Genomic DNA, 18,341 nt, shown 5'->3' with positions numbered 1-18,341 from the left:
CAGATAGTTATGAGAATGTCGTGTTTGTAGTGCTTGATGTTTTGTGCTGTTGGTCTAGACATTGTAAAGAAAATTTTCTCTCTTCCATTCAGGGTAGTTGTGATGAAATGTCTTTGCTGAAACATTTCTTCTTAAAATGTTTTCAACCTGTGTTATTAATCAGTTTAAAACAACATTCTGTAAATAGAGACTGTCTGGAAAATGTGTTCAGTTAACCTGATGAATACATTTTGCAAAAAAGAGAAAGCAAAGGATAAAATGAGGACAAATTAAATGGTGTAATGCCTTATGGTCTCAACTGGGAAATGGAGGTCTTTTACGTTTAAGATTTCTTTGTTTCATCTTTTGGTATATAGAATCAACGAATAATACAATGCAGAAGGGGATCTTTTGGTTTTTAGGCCTGTGCCAGCTCCTTGTTAGGAACATAGAAACAGGAGTAGGCCATTCAGTGTTTAAAACAACCATTCACCACTACTGTTTTCTGCTCCTTAGTCAATTTCAAATCCCCACTGCCCCTGCCCCTTTAGTCCCATTGGCTTAAATTTTGCTAACAAGTCTCTTGTGTACTTTTACCACACCTTTTGAAAGTCTATATATACTCATCATCAACCACCCTACAACAACAACTTGAATTTATATAGCACCTTTAATGGAGTAAAATACCTCCAGATGCTTCTCAGATGCATTAACAAACAAAATTTGTCACTGAGGAGATATTAGGACAGATGAAAGGTAGGTCTTCAGGAGAATCTTATAGGAGGAAATAGATGTAGAGATTTAGGAAGGGAGTTCTAGAGTCTAGGGCCTAGGCAACTAAAGCCACCGTTGCCAATAGTGGAGAAACTAAAATTGGGAGACACACAAGAGAACAGAGTTCTTGGAGGATTGTAGAGATGTAGGAGGTTGTAAATACAGAAGTGGTGAGGCCATGGCGGGATTTTAAAATGAAGATGAGATTTTAAAAACTGTGTTGTTGGACCAGGACCCAATTTAGTTTAGGGTGAAAGGGACCTGATGCAAATTAGGGCAAGGGCAGCAGAGTTTAGGATGAGCTCAAGTTTATGTAGGATGGAAGATGGAAGGCTGGCCAGGACAGCATTAGAATCATCAAGCCTAAATGTAACAAAGGCATGAGTAAGGGTTTCAGCAGCAGATGAGCTGAAGTAGGAGCAGAGTTGGGCAATGCTTCAGAGGTGGAAGTAGATGGTTTTGATAATGGAGTGGTCATCTTGGGATCATATACAACACCAAGGTTGCTAATGGTCAGGTTCAGCCCCGGACAGTTGCCAGGAAGAAGAATGAAGTTGGTAGCTAACGAACTGAGTTTGTATCCTCATTAACACTCTTCATTACTTTCATAAACATACATAGAGGCTTTCTTTCAGTGAGACAGGGGATACCAGAAGAGGGAAGGTGGTTGCTGTATACCTCTCTGCTGTCCTTCCAGTAGCATGCTCAATGTCAGAATAGAGGTGTGACAGTTATCAATTTCAAGACTTTGAATGAGAAAGTGGGTCTTTGGAATGCTTCCACTATAGGATATATTTTCCAGTATACACAAAAAAAAAGTCAGAATTGAAACAAAGCAGCGAACATAGCATTTGCTAATTTGGAAGTGAGCCAATCTCCTGGGAATTTCAGTGATTGGCCTTAATTAAATATTTGTATGAACTCCCAGACCATATTGTGCCTACTGCTGGGAGTTCACCAAATGGGGGTAATATAGAAGTTGCATGAGGCAACAAATCATGAAAGGCTGGGAAAGTTTTAAAAGGATGTGATTTAGGAACATAAGAGCAGGAGTAGGCCATTCAGCCCATCGAGCATGCCCTGCCATTCAGTATGATCATGGCTGATCTTCCACTTCAATGCCTATATCCCACACTATCCTCATATCCCCCAATGTCATTTGTATTTAAAAATCTGTCAATCTCTGCTTTAAACATACTCAATGACTGAGCTTCCACAGCCCTCTGGGGTAGAGAATTCCAAAGATTCACAGCCCTCTGAGTAAAGAAATTTCTCCTCATCTCTGTCCTAAGTGGCTTCCGCCTTATTTTGAAATTGTGTCCCCTGGTTCTGGACTCCCCAACTGGGGAAAACAGCTTAGTTGCCTCTACCCTGTGCATCCCTTTAAGTATTTTGTAGGTTTCAGTGAGATCACCTCTCATTCTTCGAAACTCTAGAGAATACAGGCTCAGTTTCCCCAATCTCTGTTCACAGGACAGTCTTGCCATCCCGGGAACAAGTCTGATGAACCTTCGTTGACTCCCTCTATGGCAATAATATCCTTCCTGAGGTAACTGGTCCAAAACTGTACACCGTACTCCAGGTACAGTCTAACCAAGGTTCTACTTGAATGTAAGGGGTTGTATGGGTCAAAAATTGTTTCAGCTTTCAAGCAATTGTCGTAAATAGTGTCTGCCTATTATTCAACCTTTTCAAAGGCTGAATGGAGCACAAGGTGGCTGCAGAATGCTGACGGAGTACCAAAATAAATATGGCACCAGGATAAATATTTGGCTGGTAAAGTTGGGGATGTTGCTGCACAGGATGGAATGTGATTACACTTTCCGTGCTTGGTGGTCCAGGGCAATTACCAAGAGGGCAGCAGTGCAAATATTGATGACCAGGGTCAAAAATTGATGACCAGGGTCAAAATGAGTATGCTATCCTTAGTTGGGGACAGTTACAGAAAAAGATAGTACACCAAGGCCCCTATTAAAGTAAGACTACTCAACAGTGCCATTTACCAGGTAGATTTTGTTTTATTCATTCATGGGCTGTGGGCGTCACTGGCTATGCCAGTATTTATTGCCCATCCCTAATTGCCCTTGAGAAGGTGGTGGTGATCTTCCTTCTTGAACTGCTGCAGTCCATGTGAGGTAGGTACACCCACAGTGCTGTTAGGAAGGGAGTTCCAGGATTTTGACCCAGCGACAGTGAAGGAACTGCGATATAGTTCCAAGTCAGGATGGTGTGTGACTTGGATGGGAACTTGCAGGTGGTGATGTTCCCATGCATCTGCTGCTCTTGTCCTTCAAGGTGGTAGAGGTCGCGGGTTTGGAAGGTGCTGTCTAAGGAGCCTTGGTGTGTTGCTGCAGTGCATCTTGGAGATGGTTACACACTGCTGCCACTGTGCGTCGGTGGTGGATGGTGTGCCAATCAAGTGGGCTGCTTTGTCCTGGATGGCGTCGAGCTTCTTGAGTGTTGTTGGTTCTGTACCCATCCAGGCAAGTGGAGAATACACTCCTGACTTGTGCCTTGTAGATGGTGGACAGGCTTTGGGGAGTCAGGAGGTGAGTTACTTGCTGCAGGATTCCTAGCCTCTGACCTGCTCTTGTAGCCACGGTATTTATCTGGCTACTCCAGTTCAGTTTCTGGTCAATGGTAGCCCCTAGGATGTTGATAGTGGGGGATTCAGCAATGGTAATGCCATTAGTAATGTCAAGGGGAGATATTTAGATTTTCTCTTGTTGGAGATGGTCATTGCCTGGCACTTGTGTGCCGCAAATGTTACTTGCCATTTATCAGACCAAGCCTGGATATTGTCCAGGTCTTGCTGCATTTCTACACGGACTGCTTCAGTATTTGAGGAGTCGCGAATGGTGCTGAACATTGTGCAATCATCAGTGAACATCCCCACTTCTGACCTAATGATTGAAGGCAGGTCATTGATGAAGCAGCTGAAGATTCTTGGGCCTAGGACACTACCCTGAGGAATTCCTGCAGTGATGTCCTGGAGCTCAGATGATTGATTTCCAACAACCACAGCCATCTTCCTTTGCGCTAGGTTTGACTCTAGCATACATGCCACAGTGTTGCCCTTCACTGTGTCACATATTTACTGCTGGCCCATGCCTTCACCTATCACACTCTGTTGTTGCTTACAATACATATCATTGGTGACTACTGGATTTTTAAAACTTTTTTTTAATACAAGTGTCAGCCTTAGCTCAATGATAGCATTCTCATCTGGGTCAGAGCCCATGGGTTCAAGCTCAACTCCAGGGACATGAGCACATAATCTAGACCAACACTACAGTACAGTACTGACAAGTGCTCCATCGTTGGAGGTGCTGTCTTTTGGGTGAGATATTAAACTGAGGCCCAGTCTGCTCTCTTTGAATGCAAAAGATGGCATTCAAAGAATACTCCCAGGGAAGTTCTTCCTGTCATCTGATCATTTATCTCATTGTTGTTTGTGGGAGTTGGTGAGTGAATTGGTTGCTACGTTTGCCTACATTGCAACGATGGCTACATTTTAAAGGCAATCATTGGCTGAAAAGTGCTTTGCTTGACCTGAGATCATGAACAACATTATACAATGCAAGTTTGTTCTTGTATTATGGTTATTGATGCAACTTTTATTCATAGAAATACCAGTTTTTAAAGGATGAAACTCCCAAGTGATCCAACGTAGCTGGTATGCTTCTAGATAGTACATTGTTTTGTACATTATTCATGTACATTATGTACATTTTGTACATATTTTCAGTGAAAAGCATTTACATCTGAATGGTGATTATTAAATATTTGCATTTCTTGGGTAATCAGTAGTGAAAACCATTGAGAAATGGACGGTGGTAACTTTAGTGAATAGAAAGCTATGAATGCAATACTGAGGTGAGGGGTTTATTTTCTGACTAATTGACAGGGACAGAGCTGTCAACCTACACTTATCTGCATGGCTAGTGTAATGCTCAATGATGGGCCCTTTTAGACTTTGCGATCAATTATTTTGGGAAGGTAAGTAAAAATAATCACTTGGAACACTCAAAGGGGAGCTGCTGCCATTTAAAGTATTTCTAGATTTACCTTATTTTAAAAAATATTTTGTGGCACTGGTTTTCAGAAGAAAACCTTGAACTGGCTTAAAAATAAAATGTTAAAAATACTCGGGTCAGACAGCATCTGTGGAGTGAGAAACAGTTAATGTTTAAGGTCGATTGCTTTTTGCCAACTGGAAAATGTTAATGTAACAGATTTTAAGCATGTACAGAAGCAGGGGGAGGGGGGAAAGAACAGAAGGGAAGGTTTGTGACGGGGTTGTCGGCAGGAGAGATTAAATAACAAAAGGGATGATAATGCAAGGCAAAAGCAGAGGGTAATGGGACAAATAAAGAAAGAAAAGATGGGGTTAAAGGAGGTGTAAATGGGAAGCCAGAACCAATCACTGCTGTCTGAACAAAGGGGGCAGAGGTTATGATCTGAAATTGTTGAGTTCAGTGTTGAGTCCAGAAGGTGATAAAGTGCCTAATCGAAAGACACTTGAACTGGTTTCACTTGTCTACTTTCCCTCAGCACCCCCTCAGCATTTTGATGCTGTATAATGCTCAGTTTAATTATGTTGCTTGAAAGTTTCCTTTGAAATATTTTTGTTGAAACAATCACAAATAATTTTAAAATCTAACTTGAACTATTTCAACATTGAAAAAAACTTGTTTTCCGAATATGTGGGAATATAGGAAGAAGAGTAGGCCATTCAGCCCCTCGAGCCTGCTTCACTATTCAGTCGGATCTTGGCTGATCTATATTCCTTGAACACTTACCTATGAAAAATGTATCGAATTCTCTTGAAAATTTCAATTGATCAAGCAGCCACAGCCTTTTGGGAGAGAGGTTCCAGATTTTGATTGCTTTTTTTTTGAGTTTTTAGAATTTAGAAGATTGAGGGGTAATCTAGTTGAGATGTTTAAAATAAAGGGATTTAATAGGTTAGATACGGAGAAACTATTTCCTCTAGTGGGACAATCAGAAAATGAAAGCATCATTTTAAAATTAGAGCCAGGCCATTTAAGAATGAAATCGGGAAGCACTCTTTCACAAGGTAGTGGAAATTTGGCTCCCCCAAAAGTTTGTGGATGCTGGGTGAAGCAACATTTTCAAGACTGAGATCAATTCAGGGATGAGTATTTTATTTTGTTTTGAAATAAAATTTAGTGAATATAAAATGCTGCAGAATCAAATGGAAATACATAACAGATGGTTACTGGTTATGACGGTTAGCCAACCAGAGGACCTGACTAAATAAGATAGGAATGACACAACATTCAGTAATGTCCTGCAGCAATTCCTGTTTTGCCACAGATGTAAATATTAAATATTTTCAATTTTTAAAAATAAAACATCCTTGCTAAGATCATGCTATTATACAAATTATCCCAAAAATATACAAATTGGTGTTGTTAATGGAATATTTGGTCGAGAGCATTTAATTCTGTGGTCTGCAAGTAGTGTGTTAATAGCTATTGTCCAGTTTTTCCACATAATGAAGGAAAGTATGGCCATTAAATAGTCTAGGCTGAACCGTGCAGTATAAATCTAACAAATCCTTTTGTATCACTCTTTGAATTTAGTAAGATATGATATTTTTATAAATATAAAATGCTGTAGAATGTAGCCTTTGAAGGGATTCATCCTTCAATTAGTAGATTTTAAATAAATCCATGCAGCTACTTTTTTTAAAATTTGATTCCCAGGAAGAAAACCATGTAGCTACTCTTTTTTATTTGATTGCCAGAAAGTGGTTTAGTTCTAACTATATAACTGTAACAAGAATTTTGTAGCAGTATCTAAGTATTGATGCTTGGATCATCACCGTAGTTTTTCCTGCCTAGCAGATGATGCATCTCACACTGTATTAGCCAAATCAGTTGAAGATATGCTTGGTTTGGTTCACATTTACAACCAAATAGTCATAACCTCAAATTATTTCCCTTCCCAAGTTCCCGTCGTTCATGTGTTTGTAATGGCTAGATACTTAATGGAACTGAGTAAAACAAAGTCAAGCTGATAGAACTGTTATGGAAAAATAGCTTTTTGTTGAGTAATAGAGCCTAAAGCCCATAATATTCTGGTGTAAAAACAGCTGCCTGTTTCAAAGATACTTATCAGTGAGCATGAATTTATCCTGATGTAGTTAAATGTTGTAGTTAACTGTGTATGGATATGTTTTCATTCATCAGTGAAGTATATAGAAAAACAGTTGGGTATAGCAAGTGCTAGAGGGATGTTTTGAAATGTATTCACCTCTTGGGTGTCAGCTGTGACTCAGTGAGTAACCCTCTCGCCTCTGTATTGGAAGGTTATGGATCCAGTCTGGCTCTACAGCCACGAACACATAATCTAGACTGATGCTTCAACGTGTTGCACTGTTGGAGGTGCCGTCTTTTGGATGACGCATTAAACCGAGGTCCCATATACCCTCTCAAATGGATGTAAACGATACCTCGGCACTATTTGAAGCAAAGCATGGGAGTTTTCGGGGTGTCCTGGCCAATATTTATCACTCACCCAGCATCACTAAACAGATTACCTGGTCGGTATCACGTTGTTTGCAGTGCACAAATTGACCATTGTGTTTCCCCCACATTATAACAGTGACTAAACTCTTAAAGTATTTTATTGGCAGCAAAGCGCCGCTCTATGTTCATTTGGTGCATTCTTAGGTGGTAAAAAGTGCTATATAAGCACAAGTTCTTTTGTAAAATGGTAGCTTCTCTATCCCCTTCAATGAGTTCTGCATTGAGAAAAACCTTTTATTTGAATTCTTACTAGAGAATGTTAATTATATAAAGAATTTTTTTTTAAAAATTAGCTTGAGAGAAACTGATCAATAAAATAGTGGAGTTACAACAGATCAGAGAATCAAAAGGAGCAAGAAACAGAGGATTAACAATGGAAGGATAAATGCAGTGCTGTAACCTGCAACCTGGGAGTCACGACTTTTCAGTCCATAACAGGTGGAATGTAATTTATTTCTGACTAGTTTAAGGTGAACCTTTATAAAACACTGGTTCAGCTTCAACAAGAGTTTTGTGTCCAATTCTGGGCACCACACTTTAGGGAGGATGTGAAGGCATTAGAAAGGATGCAGAAAAGATTTACAAAAATGATTTCAGGGATGAGGAACTTCAGTTATATGGATAGATTGGAGAAGTTGGGGCTGTTCTCCTTAGAGAAGAGAAAGTTGAGAGGAGTTTTGATAAATCATGGGTCTGGACCGAGTATATAGGGAGAAACTGCTCCCATAGGCAGAAGGATCGAGAATCAGAGGACACCGATTTAAGATGAATGGCAAAAGAACCAATGACGACCTGAGGGAAAACTTTTTTACGCAGCGAGCGGTTAGGATCTGGAATGCACTGCCTGAATGTGGTGGAGGCAGATTCAATTGTGGCTTTCAAAAGGGAATTGGATAATTATCTGAAGAGAAAACATTTGCAGGACTATGGGAAAAAGGCAGGGGAATGGGACTAGCTGAGTTGCTCTTGCAGAGAGCTGGCATAGACACAATGGGCTGAATGGCCTCCTTCTGTACTTGTAGCCATTCTATGATTCTAGTTGGCAAGTGGAAACTTCCAGACTAGACTGGCCACATCATTGGTATTAATGCATTTGACATGTTTTGACTTGCTCAGCTCAACTTGACAACCAAAGTTTGGATAATTGTTGTAACAATAGTTCTGAATTATTACTAAATATTTAATTTAATTGCACAGTCCAACAATTTGTGTATTTCTTTTTGTTTATTAGCCAACCTCACAGTTATGGAATAATATGGTATGTAATTAAGATACTGTCCTTTATTTTTATTTGCATCTCCAGATCACTTCTCTGGTTGCCCTTCAGCTATTAACCCATGTTGGCCATGATGATCAGCTGGATGGACCAAAGTATAAATGCACAGCAAGTTTGGATTTCATCAGAGCAATTGCCAGGTAAATAGCCATGTCTTCTGCTAAATTGTAAACATTTAAATGGGGGTAGATGAGTGAGATTATAAACTTATCCTTTTGGACTGTGTGGGTACTAGGTATGATGAGTATATTCTATATGCCAACTTTAATGATTATCTGCTAGTAGATATTTGATTTTACTTCAAATCATAAACTGTTTAAAAATAATATACAAGCTTCAAGCGGTTGACAGTATTTTAATGCAATACTAAACAATTGTATGTTAATTCTTCAGGTAACATTTCAGTTTATGCAGAGCATATTGTAAGTGAGAGGGGGGATACAGTGCACTGTGGTGCCATACCTCTGTCTAATTTTTGTATTCAATATTCATAATGAAAATTTACTGAATATCCATTCTGTCAGTGTTAGGTAATAAGTAGAAATTGTGTATGTAGCTTGAAAGATTCAGGGGAAATTTAATACTGTGGGTTAAAACAGGAAAGCTGTTGTGATTTTAGATTTTAGTATGGGCCATACTACTTGTACTTTTTTTTTTGCCATTATCCAAAGTAGCTCTCTGTTGTCTCACAGAAGAGAAAGTTTCAGTTCTTTGCTTTGGTTTACTCTCAAATTTGTTTGCCTATAATTATACAGCTTAAAATATCTGATGGATTTGGAAAATTAACTGTGGCTGAATTGAAATAATACTTTTGAGAACTTATTTTTTGGCATAAAATTAAGACTAGCCACAAGATTTTGAGAGTTCAGGCCTGGAGCTGGACAGACCTGGAATTTGCAGTAAAAATAGCAGTGAGGCTATCAGCGTTCACTGCTAAGAGTAAATCCGACCACAACTTTCCATGACCACGTCTGCACAGTTAAACTGGAAATTAGGAAGTTGCTGTCAAGTTGCCCTGCTTCTCCAGAAGCTGTGCTGCAGCAGTATCTCACTGAGAGATTCTGCATTGAAGCACGTACGTTGGCATGATGTTGCTATACTCACGTGATAGATACATACTAAACTGGGCAGAAAAAGTTCAGGTACATAAATTTTTAATGGCATAAAAAGTCTTTTTTGCTGCCAAACAACCCCTCTGGCATGGGAAAAAATATTTTGCAAGTGTTTGGAACTTCTTTCCTTCAGATTTTAATTATTGTTGCAGATTTTAAAAAGCAACAATTGAATTTTTTTTAATCTTTTCTTTCTGTCTCTTTTATATTTTAATACCATCTTTCTTTCCCTCTCTTTATTTTGCTTTCTATACATGATTTGATGTTGAATTAACTATTCTAAATTACACTTCCGAGTTCAGACTCTGTGCTAAGTAACAGTTGTTTGATCTGATTGGTTAACGAGATATGCATTGGCTTGCCCTGTTCTCACTGGTCCCAAATCAACTGTAGAAAATGCAGTGCTGAAATGGCTCTCTAATCACAAGTTCCAGTGCAGAATATCATAGAAAGTCTGTGGGTAAGTGTAACGAAAGGCTGGCGGTGTTCGTTGACCACTGACCGCTAGATCCGGCACATTGATGTTTGTAAGCATTATGTGAAAGATTTCAAGTGCTAAGTAGGAGGCTGGTTGGCTGATACCAGGTACAGACCATGCCTCAAGAGAACTTCTAAATATTTGCTTGGACTTGTCTTGCAAACAGATGGAATGCAAATTGCATTTACATAATACCCAATTATGAGCTTAGTTCAAATTCTCTGTAATGATATTACTGCTAAGTCTCATTAGATAGTCATGGCATGAAGAGATATGCTAAATTTCTTGTTTTATCACGTTAAAAAAAGATAAACGAGATTCTGTCTATCCTTATAATAGAATTTTAAATTGAACTACTTTAGCTAAGATACAGGGAGGAATTCTGAACATTGAGATGTTAACTCTTTCTGTCAATACTAAGTAGCAACTTCCATTTGAACAGTTTTTTTAAAGTAACTTAATGATTGAGGAAAATGTAATATTTGTTTCATTGATTTAATCCCCACTTCCTGATTAAATCATTACCATCACCTCATGAGGGGTAACACTTTAGGACATGGCCTCCTAAGAAAATCAGAGTATGGGCCATACTACTTGTACTTTTTTTTGCCATTATCCAAAGCAGATCTCTGTTGTCTCACACTAGAGAAAGTTTCAGTTCTTTGCTTTGGTTTACTCTCATGGTGGCTGGGCACTTCTCCATATGGAAGTGGTGGGGTTGGAGAAGGAGGGGCAATGAAAAATAACTTATTCTAGGATAGAACTGTAGCCATTGAAATGTTTCACTGTGAAACACCTTCCAGTGAACACAGACACCATCACCACTCCATACAAGATGTTCCCAGCACACCACATTGTTCTCAGTAATTTGAGTATTTTTCTAACTAAGATGGACAAGGATGAAAATACCTTATAACTGGTGGTGGTTCTGGATGCAGCAAACTGAATAAACAATTGCAAAGTGCTTCAAATCTTGCAGATTTAATGGTGAAGGTAGTGAAGTTAAACAACTCGAGGCAAATTCAAGTGGCAGCCTTGCTGAACTATGAAGTATTTTTAACAGACATCTTTGCCTCTTTTCCATATCCTTGTGGTCACAGACAGACATAAATGACAGAAATATCAGAGTAGCTTGTGTTGATAGTTAGACTACACAGTTTATCTAAATGCTAAAGCTGCAAAGGAATATAGTCCAGGCCAGCCTATTCTTTGTATAAACTAAGTGCTCCTCCAGGCCCCACGAGGAACTTTTAGGCCTCTTCTGCCCTGGACTCTCATCCTGCTCTCCCCAGATTCCCTTTGCAAGACCCCTTTGTCCCCAGAACATCTGTCGCACACTTGCCTGACTGAGTGCCAGTGGGTGGCCAATTTCGACATACCTTTCTTTGTAGGAAGTTTACCAGCAGCATGCGAATGCGGCTCAGTGGTTAAAATATTTAAGTCTAAATACTTTCTGTTCAACCATATATACCCAACAATATATATATATATATATATATATATTTATGACCAACAAATAACATGCATCCATTGTTAAAACTACAGAAGAAGGTGCAAAGTAACTGGAACAAGTGATAACCGGTAGGTTTATACCTTGCACAAGATGAATTTTTAATGTGGGTAAGATCTAAATATTGTAACCAAAGCAGAATTAATTGGTCAAACCCAATGAGGTGATTAATAACGTATTGTTTCATTTCTTCTAGGACTGTGAATTTTGACATAGTGAGGTATTTGTATGATTTTTTGTGAGACCAGATGCACAACCATATGGATACTGCAAGCAAGGATCAATGCTTTTACACCAATTCATTACTGATCCATCTACTTTGCTGATAAGTGGCAGAGGCATTTTGGCTCCATTGGATTTGTCCAAGCAGGTGTTGGCACAGTATGGGATCTGATGAAAATATCTTGATTGGTCAGAATGGATCTTTAGATTGAACTATTACCAGTATTTTGGAGCTAAGTGTTAATTATTAGCAGCAGGAATTCAGCACAATCTGTTCCAAAATAATAACATTGTATTCGCACCAACGCTATCTGAAATGTATTTACTCACAATTATTTTCCTTTGGCATCCATTTATGACCGGTCTTTCATTTTTTTGAGTTATCTGCTGTAATATAGATCCCTTGAGAGATTTTGTGGTCATAATACATTCTCAAAACTATTGTCTTCTATTTTTAATCTACTGAAATAAATATGATACAATAATTGTGTCCTATTGGTATTCATTTTGTTAAGCTTTGAAGAGAAATATTCGTGTCTGCATTTCAGTAACGTAAATGCATGTTGAAGATACAGCAAAGGCTATGGGCCCTGTCGATATCGCGGCGATAGAGCTGAAGCTGCAGAACTAGGTGGGTCCCATGCCAAGCTGTTCCAGTACAGCCACAATATTGGCATCTACCTGACAAGGTGGAAAATTGCCCAGTTATGTCCTGTCCATCAAAAAGCAAGACAAATCCAATCAGGCCAATTACTATCCCATCAATCTGCTCTCAATCATCAGCAAAGTAATGGAAGGTCTTGTTGGCAGTGCTGATATCAATAACCTTCTCACTGATGCACAATTAGGATTCTGCCAGGACCTCTCAGCTCCAGAGCTCATTACAGCCTTAGTCCAAACTTGGACAAAAGAGCTGAGTTCTAGAGGCGAGGTGAGAGTGACTGCCCATGACATCATGGCAGCATTTGACAGATTGTAGCATCAAGGAGCCCTAGAAAAATTCAAGTCAATGTGAATGAAGAGGAAAGCTGGAGTCATACCTAGCACAAAGGAAGATGGTTGTGGTTGTTGGAGGCAAATCATCTCAGCCCCAGGACATCGCTGCAGGAGTTCCTAAGGTGATGTCCTGGCCCAACATTTTCAGCTGCTTCATCAATGACCTTCCTTCTATCATAAGATCAGATGTAGGGATGTTTGCTGATTGCAAAGTGTTCAGTTCCATTCTCAACTCCTCATAATGCCCAAATACTTGTTAATTCTTGAAGGAAAGGGCAAAGATATGGAATGATATCAGTTGTCCTTTTTATGGCATCCCAAATACACGTAGACAGCTGTCACTGGGATCTTTTTGGAGCAGTTCCCTTCAGGCAATGTCAAGGATAAGTCTGGCAGGCTTTACAGGAGAAATTCAACATCAGGGGTTTCAGCTATCACACACTGGATTTGTGTCAGGTTTTCTCAGAGAGGTGGAGAAAGGATGAGCTGGGTGCTTCTCAGCAGGCTACAAACCCAACTGACTCAGAACAATATCCAAACCAAAACCAACTCTTGACCACCATAAATCTTGACATGTCACTTCTCTGTAAACAACTCCCATAGTCAGAAGGCGCCTGCTGTTTACTTAGCTGAAGACATGTGACTTCCAGGAAGTGTTTTTAAACAAAGTCCTTTCAGTGACCCTTTTTTAAAAAAAACAAAGTCCAGCATCTATGGAATCACTTAAGTTCTCCAAAGGAATACATTTCCGCAATTTTAAAACATGAGTCCTCAAAAATATTTTAAAAATGGAAGTACTTTCAGAGCACCTCCAACCTTGGAGGAATGAAATACCATTTTTAGATGCATTTCATTACAAAGAATAGAAAAAAAACAGAAGATGAAAAAGTAATTAAAACACATTTACACACTCATTCTCATTCACTCTTTACCTGTAACTAATACAGTTCTGCTTTGTATCATCTTTGTACTCCGATAACTCAAAGGAAAGTTAAATTCTAGACAAAGCATCAGCAATTACATTATTTTTCCCCACAATGTGGATAATCTTTAAGTGATAGGGCTGCAATAGTAGACTCCATTGAAATAGTCTGGCATTCTGTTTTTTTGACTTTTTCCACAAAGGCTAGGGGGCTATAATCAGTATATACCAGTGTCTCTCTGTAGTCATGGCAGATTTATACTTCAGAATGCTTAAGAGCTAGTAGTAAGCCCAGGGTTTCCTTTTCCACTGTTGAGTAGCTCTTTTGGTGTCGATTTAGCTTTTTGTGAAAGGTATCCCATTGGCCTTTCTATGCTCGAATCATCATCTTGTAACAGGACTGCGCCAACCCCCAGGTCACTAGCATCAATTGCTACTTTGAAGGGCTTAGTGAAATTTGGGGCAGCCAACACTAGTTCATTGATCAATATGGCTTTCAGCCTTTCAAAAGATGCTTGGCATTCTCCTGACCACACTACCTTGGCTTTCTTTTTTGTAGCAAATCGGTCAGTGGAGGAGTTATAGTGCTAAAATTTGCTACAAACTTGTGGTAGAAACCACACATCCCCAAAAACTTTGTCCTTGTTTTTACTTCAGGTTTCCAACATCTGCAGTATTTTGCTGTTATTATCCCCAAAAACCTCTTGATTTCTTGTTTAGTCTTAGGGGCAGGGCTCTTGGCAACACTTGTCCTTGCCCTACTATATGCCCTAGGTAGGTTACCTGCGCTTTTGCAAATTCACTATTGCAAGGTTTACCACTAAATCAGCCGACTAGAATTTTCTCAATAGAGCTTCTAGTTGTTTCAAGTGGTCCTTCCAAGTACTGTATACTATACACGGTATACCAGTACATCATCAAGGTAAACCACAAGGTTAGGAACACTGGCTACCACTTGGTTCATTAGTCTCTGAAAAGTTGCTGGGGCATTTTTTAGCCTGAATGGCATCATTCGATTGGAAAACACCATCTGGTGTGACAAAGGCCAATGTTTCTTTGGCTCAGGATGTTAAAGGAGCCTGCCAGTATCCCTTTAACAAATCTATTTTGGTAAGAAACGTGGCACTGCCAACTGTCAATACAGTGTTCCAAGCGAGGAATGGGTAGGAGTCTGCCTTTATTACTGTATTAACCTTTCTGTAGTCTATGCAAAATCTAGTTGAACTGTCAGGCTTCGGCATTAACACCACTGGGGAACTCCAGCTGCTTTGACAGGGTTCAATTAGGTGGTTTTCCAACATATATTGGATTTATGCTTTCGCTTGGGCCTTTTTCTCTGGACTTAAGCGATAAGAATGCTGTTTTGTAGGAGAGGATTCTCCTACATCCACATCATATTTGGTTAAGGTTGTACATGCTGGTTTATCCCCATAGACTCCTTTATATGCTGTGAGTAGCCTTGTTAGGTCTTCTCGTCATTCTGCATCTAAATATCACAAGTCCTCCAAAGGAATCCATTTCTACAATTTTAAAACATGAGTCCTCAAAAATATTTAAAAATGGAAGTGCTTTCAATAACAATGCTCCCTTCCAAGCCACACATCATCCTGATTTGGAATTATATCACTGTTCCTTTACTTTATCTGGGTCAAAATCCTGGAACTCCCTTCCAAACAGCACTGTTGGTGTATCTTCACCAGATGGACTGCAGCGGTTCAAGAAGGCAGCTCACCACTAACTTCTCAAGGGTAATTAGTGATGGGCAACAAATGCTGGTCTTGTCAATGATGCTCACAATCCATGAAAAAATAAAATAAACACTGGTGGGAGTAGTTGGTAGCCTCCCTAACAGTAGTTATACCATTGAACAAAGTATTAAGCAAGAAATAATTGGAGCTTGTAACAAAGGCAATGTAATAATCATGTGGGACTTTAATCTTCATGTAGACTGGACAAATCAATTGAGCAAGGGTAGTCTGGCAGATGGGCTAGTAGAATGCTTTTGCTGCAGCTTCTTAGAACAACACATTGTGGAACCAACCAGGGACAAAGATCTACTGTAATGAGGCGGGGTTAATTAGTAATCTCATAGTAGAAAATCCTCTGGGAAAAAGAGATCATGTTACAGTTGCATTCCATATGAAGTTTGAGAGCGACCTCCTTGAGTCCAAAGCAAAAACTGAAACAAAGCCAATTATATAGGTATGAGGGATGAGTTGACTAAGGTTGATTGGGTCAATAGACTGAAAGGTATGGTGGTAAATAAGCAGTGGGAAACATTTAAAGAAAAGATTCAATGTTCATTAAAAAGCAGACACTTAGTGAGAAAGATTCATCCATGTCTTACTATGGAAGTTAAGGATAGTATTAGATTAAAAGAAGAGTCTTATAATGTTGCAAGAAATACTAGTAAGCCTGAGGATTGGGAGAGTTTGGAACCAGCATAGAGCGACCAAAAAGTTGAAAAAAGGGAAAAGTAGAATAAGAGTAAACTAGCCAGGAAATAAAACAGATTGTAAGCGCTTTTATATGTGTATAAAAAGGAGTGCAGCTAAAATAAATATTAGTCCTTTAGAGGCAGGAGAAATTATCATGGGGAATGAGGCAACGGCAGAGACGTTGAACAAATATCTTTTGTCTGTTTTCAAAGTAGAAAAGGCAAATTACGTACCAGAAATAGTAGGTAACTACCATTAGTATTAGAGGCTACTAAAAGTCAGGAACTTCAAGTAATTAATATCACCAGAGAAAAAGTATTAAGAGAAATTAAGGAGTTAAAAGCTGATAAATCCCCAGGACCTGATGTTTACATCCTCCGGTTCCAAAAGAGGTAGCTGCAGAGATAGTCGATGCACTGGTTATGATTTTCCAAAATTCCCTGGATTTTAGCATGGTACCAGTGGATTGAAAATAAGTAGATATAACACCACTATTCAAGAAAGGAGGAAGAAAGAAAACAGGGAACTACTGGCCAGTGAGCTTGACATGAGTCAGGAAAATGCTGGAATCGATTATTAAGACAGTCTTGACAACATACTTAGAAAATCATGGTATGATCAGACAGAGTCAACATGGTTTCAGAGTCACAGAGTCATACAGCATAGAAACAGGCCCTTCGGCCCACTGGTCCACGCCGACCATAATGCCGATCTGTACTAATCCCAGCTGCCTGCATTAATTCCATATCCTTCTATGCCTTGCTCATTCAAGTACCTGTCCAGATGCCTCTTAACTGTTGCTACTGTTCCTGCCTCCACCACCTCCTCTGGCAGCTCATTCCAGATAACCATTATTCTTTGTGTGAAAAATTTACCCCTTTGATCCCCTTTAAACCTCCTCCCTCTCACCTTAAATCTATGCCCTCTAGTTTTAGTCACCCCTACCATGGGGAACAGACTCTGGCTATCTACCCTATCTATGCCTCTCATAATTTTATATACCTCTATCATGTCCCCTCTCAGCCTCCTTCGCTCCAGGGAAAACAGACCCAGCCTATCCAATCTCTCTTTATAACTCAACCCTCCAAACCAGGTAACATCCTTGTGAATCTTTTCTGCACCCTCTCGAGCTTAATCACATCTTTCCTGTAGTGCGGCGACCAGAACTGCACACAGTACTCCAAGTGCGGCCTAACCAACATTATGGACAACTGTAACATGACGTCCCAACTCTTGTACTCAATGCCTCGGCCAATGAAGGCAAGCATGCCATACGCCTTCTTCACCACCCTGTCTACCTGTGTTGCCACTTTCAGGGAACTATGTACTTGCACCCCAAGGTGTCTCTGCTCAAGAACACTCCCCAGGGCCCTGCCATTCACTGTATATGTCCTGCCCTGGTTTAACTTCCCAAAATGCATCACTTTGCACTTATCTGTGTTAAATTCCATTTGCCACTCCCTTGCCCACTTTCCCAGTTGATCTATATCCTGTTGTAACTTTAGACAACCTTCTTCACTGTCCACTATACCACCAATTTTGGTGTCCTCTGCAAACTTACTAATCATGCCCCCTACATTCTCATCCAAGTCATTAATATATATGACAAACAACAGAGGGCCCAGCACCGATCCCTGCGGCACACCACTGGTCACCGGCCTCCAATCTGAAAAACAACCCTCCACCACCATGCTCTGCCTTCCATCACCAAGCCAATTTTGCATCCAATTGGCTAGCTCACCCTGGATCCCATGTGTTTGAACCTTCTGGACCAGCCTGCCATGCGGGACCTTGTCAAAGGCCTTGCTAAAGTCCATGTAGACAACGTCCATCGCCCTACCCTCGTCAATCCTCTTGGTCACCACCTCAAAAAACTCAATCAAATTTGTGAGACATGATTTCCCATGCACAAAGGCATGCTGACTATCCCTAATCAGACCTTGCCTTTCCAAATGCATATTAATCCTGTCTCTCAGAATCCCTTCCAATAACTTTCCCACCACTGATGGAAGGCTCACCCGCCTGTAGTTCCCTGGCTTATCCCTGCTGCCCTTCTTAAATAAAGGCACAACATTAT

At 39.9% G+C, this 18,341-nt stretch overlaps 1 protein-coding gene across 3 annotated transcripts in view; it reads left to right on the top strand.

The window, feature by feature from the left end:
• The window catches only part of orc5 (origin recognition complex, subunit 5), a 132,647-nt gene extending 120,249 nt beyond the window's left edge, over positions 1–12,398 (top strand). For all 3 annotated transcript variants that reach the window (XM_068059740.1, XM_068059741.1, XM_068059742.1), the window contains 2 exons: positions 8,614–8,726; positions 11,883–12,398. In XM_068059740.1, coding sequence (XP_067915841.1) covers positions 8,614–8,726; positions 11,883–11,928 — 159 coding nt within the window. In that variant the 3' untranslated portion in view covers positions 11,929–12,398. The remainder of the gene's footprint in view (positions 1–8,613; positions 8,727–11,882) is intronic.
• Positions 12,399–18,341: the final 5,943 nt, after the last annotated feature.

The sequence above is a fragment of the Heterodontus francisci genome, chromosome 27 (assembly GCF_036365525.1).
Source record: "Heterodontus francisci isolate sHetFra1 chromosome 27, sHetFra1.hap1, whole genome shotgun sequence".
Classification (NCBI taxonomy): domain Eukaryota; kingdom Metazoa; phylum Chordata; class Chondrichthyes; order Heterodontiformes; family Heterodontidae; genus Heterodontus; species Heterodontus francisci.
This window is presented reverse-complemented; position numbering and strand designations above follow the sequence as displayed.